Here is a 9223-nt window from a genome sequence, read left to right on the forward strand (position 1 = left end):
TGATATTGTTTTGACATAAATTGTAAAGTGCGTGAGTAAGGAACCAAATTGTGCACACTTAAAGCGAGACAGGACTCGTTTTCAGAAACTACCCAAACGAAATCTAGGCCTCAAAATATGTCCCATTGCGATATCTGCTCAAACAAACTTACTAATAGTCTATTAGCAACTTTTTGAAGTTGCCTGGAAAACCCCCTTAAGTTCATCCTAGTATTGTCTAGGAGTAGCAACAGCATAGAAGACAGCATCGCGCATAATACTGCCAAGTTTCATGTAAATACTCAAATAAAGTAGTATGTTACCAACTTGCAGAAATTGACTGAAAAACTTCCCTTAAGTTTACCCCAGGAGTATTAAATGCACCGGCAAAGAGGACAGTATCGTGCATACGCATACCAAGGAAAATCCGACTATTAGTGTCAAACCTATAGCAATTCAAACTTATTAATTTCGTACGAATTTATCGAATTCACATTCGAGTGAAATACTACAATTCCATTCATCAAGAATCTTTTGTTTGTAAAACAAAACCTTATTAAAATCGGTTCAATGTCTGTCTGTCTGTCTTTCCCCACCCCCCTAAGCTAAGCCTAAGCTTCTTTCCGATGGCTGCAATCACTTTTTCGACTTCGGTCAATATCCCCTTTGCTTTCACCATAAGTTCCATGATTTTTTCGGGTGTAAAGTGCTCCCCAATTGTAGGTTCTAATGTAGTCCTTTGGGCTTCGAATCTGGAGCAATGAAAAATGACGTGTTCTGCGTCGTCTGCAATATTTGGGCCCTTTGGGCAATATGGCGAATCATCACGCCCAAATCGATACAGATAGGCTCGATAGCCTCCGTGTCCGCTCAAGAATCCGGATATCCCATATGATTTTGTGAGTCCAGCAGCCTTTTTCTGACTTGTCCCACTTCTCTTGCCATTCCGCGACAGTTTCAGTTCGTGTGAATTGTCGCCGACGGGCAGTAGATTCTCCGGTGAGGTACGTTCGGTCGTAAAGTCGTTGTATTTCTTTCTCCGGAATCTCAATCGGGACCATTCTTGCTATCACGCAAGCTGCTTTATGGGATATGGTTCTGTAAGCGCAAAATGTTCGGAGTACACTTATGCGACACGCAGCTCCAATCTTTCTCTTATCTGCTATATTTTCCAGTGCATCTGCCCATACTGGGGCTGCATACAGTAGGATCGAACTGACCACCCTCGAAATAAAGAGTCGACGGCTCGGCCTTGGGCCACCTATATTTGGTAGCATTCTCGCGCGAGCGCAATGCTGACCACATTGCCTCCTAGTGTACCGTTACGGTCTTGAATGAAGTGCTCTAACACACTTCAAGGCCCTGATCCAACATGGATTGTTGCGCCAACGATTATTATTATTATTCTCGCAACTAGCGCTCCCATGTTATATGCTTCGGTTTCTACACGCTCCACATGCAATCTGAAATTTAACCTCTGGTCAATCATTACACCTAAGTACTTAAGTACAGGCTTGGAATGAATTGTTTGCGTTCCAACTTTGATCTTAATGGAAGTACACTTTCTCCGCTTGGTAATAAGTACTACTTCCGTCTTATGCTCTGCGAGCTGTTGACCAGCATTCTCTAACCAGGATTTAATCTCATAGACTACTTCATTTGCATAAAGCTCGACTTCTTCGAGAAGACGTGCAACAACCGTCACACCAATATCGTCCACGAAACCAATGGAGGCCACACCAGTAAGAAGGTCTAGGGTCAGTACTCCGTTATACATAATAATCCACAAGAGTGTAAGTGTAAGTAGGACAGACCCTTGTGGAACTTCGCATGTCGTTTGGTATGATTTCATTCCTTGCTTTGATTCGCAGCACAAAATCCTATCGATTAGGAAGTCGGCAATGATGCGCACCAGGTACTTCGCAACGCCTAAGTTGTTTAGGGTTTGCGGTTTTAGCTGTATTAGCTACTAGGACAAGTGCATCCGTTGTAGACTTTCCCTTTCGAAAACCGAACTGATTTTCGGAGAGACCGCCATCCGTTTCAGCAATTCGAATTAATCTGTTATAGATTACTTCTTCGAATAGTTTGCTAGTATTATTTAGGAGGGATATCGGCCTGTAGGACGAAGCTTCACCCAAAGGTTTGTTTGGCTTTGGGACTAGTATTAATTTCTGCTTCTTCCATTGTGTAGGAAATGCTCTTTCTTTAAGGCATGTGGTGAACACCTCGGCAAACATATTTGAAGCTATTTTGACAGCTGCCTTGAGAGATTTATTGGGGATGCTATCCAAGCCAGGTGCTTTATTTCCGACAATTTTATCCGCAGCTTCGAGGACCTCCGTTTCACTTACCATGGGAACTTCGGCGGTGTCTATCTCGACAGTGGGAAGGTTAGCGGTACTCACATTCTGTGGGAAAAGATCCGTGGCTATTTTATTAAGCAGAGTATAGTAAGAGATCGGTGGGGAGCGTTTGCATTTAACTTTTGATATTATGGTTTTATAGGTGCCAGCCCAGGGTTTCGTGTCTGCTTCATTACACAATCGCTTAAAGTGTTCGCTTTTACTTTTTATGATGGCCACATGTAATTTCTTCCGAACGTTTTATATTCTTTATGTAATTGCTCATATCCAGATCGGTTTCTATTGCACTGACTGCGCCTTCTGGCCTTGAGGCAGAACTTGCGGCATTCTCCGATTTCAGAATTCCACCAAAAGTTCGGAGCTCGCTTCTGGGATACAACATACCTTGGCATGGATGCGTCACATGCTCGCCGTAACTTTTCGCCAATCTGTAAAGCTTTATTTTCTGCGCTTCCTTCAAGCGCTGTATTCTGCTGCAGAACTTCTTTGAAAATTTCCTCGTCAAACTTATTAGCTGCCCACCTTTCCTCTCTCTTTCGGGACCATTTCATTCCTTTACCATGCCTAATATCAAAAATGATGGCCTGGTGGTCGCTATGTGTATATTCGTCACTGACATACCACTGGAGATCCTTAGCTAAAACATCGCTGACAAAAGTGACATCTATCACGGACCCCATTTCTCTCTTACGGAAAGTGTTCACGCATCCAGTGTTAGCAACTACAAATCACCAAAGCCTTTGTCGCTTTCTTATGTAATTTCTGACTTGCGCATTTCGGATTTGTTTTTTAATCTCCTGTTCACTACTTTGTGGAGTAAAGAACACACACTTAAAGCTGTGCAATTGGTAAGCTCACAGCAGCAAGATAAATACAAGACGTCCACAAACATCGACGACGGCTAGAAGAGAGCAACTAGATTAAGAGGCCAACCCCCTAGCACCCTAACCATGAATCGTGTCATCACTTGCGATACTATTTCACTTCTATGCCGTGTAGCAAATGATCACGCTGCCTAGTGAATAGAACTGCGGTGATCACATAATCAATGTAACCCTGGACCTTTATTCCAGTATGAGTTACCTCTGCTAATAGGTCCCTCCACTTACCTGCTTTCTAGAATTTTTCCCACCCAGATACCCAAAAATGCACATGTGGCTTTTTCTTTAGTACCCGTTGATTGGGTCGCATAGTGAACCCATTATCTGATACAGGGCAGAGTCGGTTGTCTTCGTGCTCAATAAAGATATTGGCATTGATATAAATGATCATGCATTAAAAAATTAGTTCTAATAATGTTGTCCAAGACCCTCTTCACCGTTATAAGTATGAAGGATATTAGGCAAATTGGTTTCACGTCGCAGCCAGAATGGTCCTCTTTTCCACTGTGAAATAGGACCACACAGAAATTAGTTTTGAAATGAATGGACCTTCTATCTTCCTAATTTTCCGTTAACATTTTCCCCGATTTACTTTAGCTTGAAGGATTTTCGGATCTCTATCTTCGCCCTAACTAGGTTTTTAATCCACCAAGGTACCCTTAATGAGGCAACTGACTTAACTGAATATTTGGCCTCATAGGCGTCAATAACATCTACTAAAATCTTCTTCCATTGTTTCCAGTTCTAGTTCATTCCTGATTGGACTGCCCACTTCTAGATGAGTCATGTTAGTACTTAGGTGCCTTAGGTAGGCATCTATTCTACTGAATTTCCTAAATTGTCTATTTTAAAGCTGCCCTCGACGTCAAATTTGAATCATTTATATTCCGATATTGAGGGTTCATCCGTAACTCTCCAGTTCCCAACTAGTCTAATCATAAAAGTCTTCACTAAGGCTGTAGCTAGGACCGCTTGTATGATGCTAGTGTCGAATATGATCGTATTTCCAACATTGTGTATTCCACTATTCCTCGCCTATTACTAAGGGTAAGCTCGAAAAGGTACTCACCTCTTCGGTTAGTGTCTCTCCCCTATATCTGGTTATGTGTATTGGTATCCCAACGAACAGAAAATGGTAGACATATATTCCAATTTGGGTTTATGAATAATGATGATGGTTTTCGGCCCATTTTTGCTTGTGCACTTGCACCGGAATATGACGAACCTTTAGTTGAAATGACATTTGTCGTTCATAATTACCTCTGAAGGTCGATCACCCACCCTGTCAGACCTGGTTGAACAAGAATTTGGCATTCCATTCCTTACAGGCCTCCCGGACCATAAGCTTTCCATTTTCCATTTTCGGTTAAGCTTCTTATGAGCATTCTTCTCTTGTGGACTGATCTCCACTGTTCCCCTTTTCTTCGGCTCTGCTGTTCAATGCTAACCTAGAACTTCTTGAGGGCTTCTTCCGGTTCCAGTACTTCGTTCTAATAGCATAGATACTATTTAGCACCTACGCCACTAATGCCCGCTAAGAATTAGTGGTATCCATCAGGTTCACCTTTCTATGATAAGAACTTGTAGTTGTTGGAAAATTGAAAAATGCTAGCCATTCATTGGGAAAGCCACATATTAAGAAGCACTGTTGATTCATATAGAAAAGCAGAATAGCCGAAACCGAATGGTGAGGAACTCTATTGGTCATACGCTACTGACGCATATTGAAAGGCTCATTTGCCTAGAGTCCATTTCATTGAGCTGTGTTCTGGCCCAATCTGGTGCTATGCTATTGTCGGGTCTAATGAGTTTCCTCTGCGAGGAGATTATAGGTTTAAGTCAATTTGACTTGCTCGAGATCACGGGGATTATCAGTTTTGAGACCCTATCAGGCTTCTCGAAAAATCAACGTGGGACGGAGTGATAGTGTATTCCTCCACTCTGGAGTTTCTCAAATTTGGCATAATTTGCCTGTGTATGCTAGACATTTTATTCTGAAGGATGTCAGCCGAATGTTAACTTTATTTGCTGGTCTTAAATTGTGACGAGTAAGAATAGGAGCCGCTCATACGATACAATTTTTGAGATTTAAAAGCACTCCCTCAAACACTCAAAGTATTCCATGCTTATCGTAAAAGGCGACTAGAAAGAATGAACATCTGAACTAATAACCTGTAAAGCAAGCGCGAATCCGGCTCAGGACTTTTGTTGGCAACTACTACAACAACCCCACTTCCTGGGAGCCGCCTTCTGATTAGATCTTGTTTGGGAGATTGAGGGCGAGGCTAAAGGGCAGTTGTACAATGCTAAGCATCAATAGAGATTCCCGATATAAAGGAGCAATGCGCCTTCTATAGGCATTTATAATACATGCAGTTCAGAAGAAGCTTCCTAAAGATGAGATCGTGACAGATGATTGAATGAAAAGGTGCATTTTGACCACACTTTGCTCAGACATCCGATGGGAAGACGTGGTTTTGGTGACCTCAGAAAAGCGGTGAAAGGCCATGACATGGTTGTATTTCGAGTGACCAGCGGCGAACATCTAATCACGATCAATGTGCGTAAACAAAAGGGTGTTAGGTTGTTTACTTTCGCTACTATATCTCCTTGAAGGGGTACACAGCGTCAGCCCCAAATTCAATGCGGGCTGTTTCGGCGCGGCCAGTGGAAAAACTTTCTTGTTGCGCAAACGAAACAAACTCCGAAAAGCCTGCCCCAAAATATTGGTGAACACTGGGCCGTCATCCAAGGTGCCGCCACCTCTGGTGCGAGTAAAGTTATCGGTCATGCCCCAAAAGGATAACGCAAGACTGGCTGACTGCGAAAATGAAGGAGCAGATTAATGGGTGTGAGGAATTGAAAGTTCTATTTATTGCTGCAAGCACAAATTAACGTGACGCGTTGGATCTCCGTTATCGTAACAATATACAAGAAGGATAGCCTGACATATTTACTACTATTACGTTGACGGGAGAATGAGAAGCTGCCGCAAATAATAACGACTTCGCTACCGTATATCACTCCACGAACGAGCTTGCAGGTGGTCGTAACGGTAGGCTTCTCATCCATGAGAAGTTCCACCCTTTGCAGATGATACGTGTGGAAATGACGACCAATTCTTCACATGTTGTGCTATGCAATGGAATCCATTACCACTGTATGGCCGGCGATTAGGTCGTCCCAGAATTACCTGGCATAGAAAAGTTGAGGAAAAATGCAAGCTTCTCGGTAATTCGTTTAGGTAGCTAAAGCACATTGTCAAGAAATGAACGATATGACGTAAATCATCACATTCCACTATTTAGTAGGTTTCAGATATTTATATGCATTTCGATTTTCGATGGACTCATCCATGTCAAACATATTTTTAAAACAAACGAGGTCTACTCATCTGAAGTTTCTGGAATATTTCAAACTGGAATGCATTAACCCACTTTCCAGACAACCCCATGATTTCGCAATGGAGCCATTGCCTTCACTGACTCTTGCAGCATTTCTAAATAATCCAAAAGATAGCAGTTTGATATACCCAAAAATTTATTGATCATAAAGCTGTTCTGCGTAACCCCTAAGTAGCAATTATTAATTACAGTGTGCGGTGGAGTCAACAGCCGACTGTGCAAAAACGAAAACTTGTGCATCTGATTCGATTGACTGTTACATCCTCGACAATAATGGCTACGTGATCATTTCACCTAAATCATCTGATACTGGTAAATTTTTCGGGGAAGTGCGAGGAGACATAATGACAAGATTAGTTCAGGAAGGTGTTTACAAAGATGTAACCATATATGATTACCAAGCAATTTGCTTTGAACCAAAATTCAACGATAATTCTTCAAATCGACTCCGATCGGTAAAGGATGCTATTATGAACTTGTCAGTGCTCCATTTAAAACCTCTTTTGAATTTTTCAGCCTTTAAAGCATTTTCTCACTTTGGTTAAGTGGTTTTGGAGACAGATCGTTTGGGCCTTTGTAAATCTCCAGATTATCCCAATAGAAGCCATGAATATGTCCTACATTGACGACGAATTCTCAGATAGACACCCACCGTCCAAAGCCGAAGTACAACAGTTCGATAGTCGTGTTTTGATTAAACGAACTCGGCCTCAGTCCTGCGACAAGGAGATGAAACTCTACACCCTAGACTTGAATGAAAATCGGACTGTGTTCACAACAGCATCAATGGGTTGCGAGAGACCATTTGTGATAATGCCAATTCCTGCCAGCAATCTATTTCTTCTTGTGGTTGACGCTCTATGCACAGCAGATCCTTCTAAAGTACTGACCACATTGCCAAAGGAAGTCGATTACAACCAATCACTTCCATGTTTTAAGTCGAGGAACCAAAGCTTCTCCAGGAAAAGACCCTTGAGCTGTATAAACAAACATGTCAATGTAAGTATTCTCATTTTCCGGTTGAACCTCCAATCGTGCCAGTTTCGACCTATTTTTTTCAAACTCTGTTATCTTTACTTTATCTTACAGGAAAGTTCTATCGAACTGTGCGGAGACGCCAGTCACGTGTTAGCCAACTACCTTTTGATAGCTATCGCGTTAGGTTTAATCCACTTTTTTAAATTTAGTCTTTGAAAATAACGGTCAGCTTATAAACAACTGCTGTATAGCTACAACTTATAAAATGTATATGAGAAACTATATAGACAAGGAGCCTGGTCACTGCGACTAGTATTATTTAGCTTTTGTAATACTTAGGTAAATGCAAAGAAAATCTTGTTAAAGAACAAATCTCTCCATAGCATTAACTCCTTTAATTAATTCCTATTAAAATTCTATTTAACTGTTAACGTCTTACTCAGAGATTCTATTATTTATTATTTGTCTCCATCATGAATGTTATCATTGTCTTCAGGATCATAATCAATTATACACAAAGCAAAGGAACGAATGCCACAGTTAAATTTATAACCGGATATGTCTAGTGATGAAGTACACAAGAAAGTATTATAAATCGTCGTTAAATAAGATCTAAGATCAATAGTTTTATGTTGGAAATCTGTTTCTTTTCTAAGCGGAGAAATTTCATGTACCTAACTAATTCTAATGCTTGAATAAAGTGTAATACGCCAACAAGGTTTACATCATTAATTTATTTCCCCTTATTATTTATATTCGACTGTTTACTTTTGGGACCACAATTAAAGAAGATATAAATAACCAAAATTAATATATATACATATATGAGTGGCGTTTACCCTTTGGTGGGGTGTAGTGTGTCAGCCACACCTAGACGTCATCGCTTGCGGTTACCCTAAATGCGCTTCAGCTCCCCCTGCACTTCTTGAGACGCCCGCAATCCTTCTCCACTGTTCTGCACCAAGTGCCCTTGGAGCGACCCACTTACTCACCTTGGAAGAATGGATTCCATTGCATTGCGTTGCTAGCAAAGCAATTGTCGCCCCTCCTCAATCTGTGATCTATCCACTGCCACTTGCGTATTCTAATCACATTGTGTATAGTTGCCAGGCCTATGTCCCAACCAACTTCTTCGTTTGAAATAGTACCAGACCAGCAAAACTTCAAATGACAGTGAGTCACTTTCCATGTACTAATCCCATATAGCAACAGAGAACGAACACTAGTACGGAACAGTCTCAACTTAACGTTGGTGTAAAGATAACTTCTTTTTCAGATTTTAGAGAAGGTAGTGAAGGCGGATCTAGCATTGTCAATGCATCGGGAAATATCCAGATCGGTGCTACCGTCGCCAGAAACGATGCCTGTTAATGCAAATAGGGAGATTACAATGACCCGTCAGACTGAGAAGCTTAGTTTTTTGGCGTTTATCTTCGTCCAACTCTACTTGCTACTCTTTCTAAATCCAAAGCCATTTGGCCAACGTCCATGACTCGGTGAGAAAGCAAATAGATTCCATCGGCGTAGTCGAGGTGTTTGCGCGAATCTATTCCTTTTGTTTACATTGATGGTCGAAATGATTTTCCTTCTGCTTGAAAGAGCAGTCCGTATGTGC

At 41.4% G+C, this 9223-nt stretch overlaps 1 protein-coding gene across 9 annotated transcripts in view; it reads left to right on the forward strand.

The window, feature by feature from the left end:
* Positions 1 to 8340, forward strand: part of LOC119648352 (voltage-dependent calcium channel subunit alpha-2/delta-3) — a 78046-nt gene extending 69706 nt beyond the window's left edge. For all 9 annotated transcript variants that reach the window (XM_038050054.1, XM_038050057.1, XM_038050056.1 and 6 more), the window contains 3 exons: positions 6822 to 7085; positions 7147 to 7629; positions 7720 to 8340. In XM_038050054.1, the coding sequence (XP_037905982.1) occupies positions 6822 to 7085; positions 7147 to 7629; positions 7720 to 7824 (852 nt within the window). In that variant the 3' untranslated portion in view covers positions 7825 to 8340. The remainder of the gene's footprint in view (positions 1 to 6821; positions 7086 to 7146; positions 7630 to 7719) is intronic.
* Positions 8341 to 9223: the final 883 nt, after the last annotated feature.

This window comes from Hermetia illucens, chromosome 2, assembly GCF_905115235.1.
Source record: "Hermetia illucens chromosome 2, iHerIll2.2.curated.20191125, whole genome shotgun sequence".
NCBI lineage: Eukaryota > Metazoa > Arthropoda > Insecta > Diptera > Stratiomyidae > Hermetia > Hermetia illucens.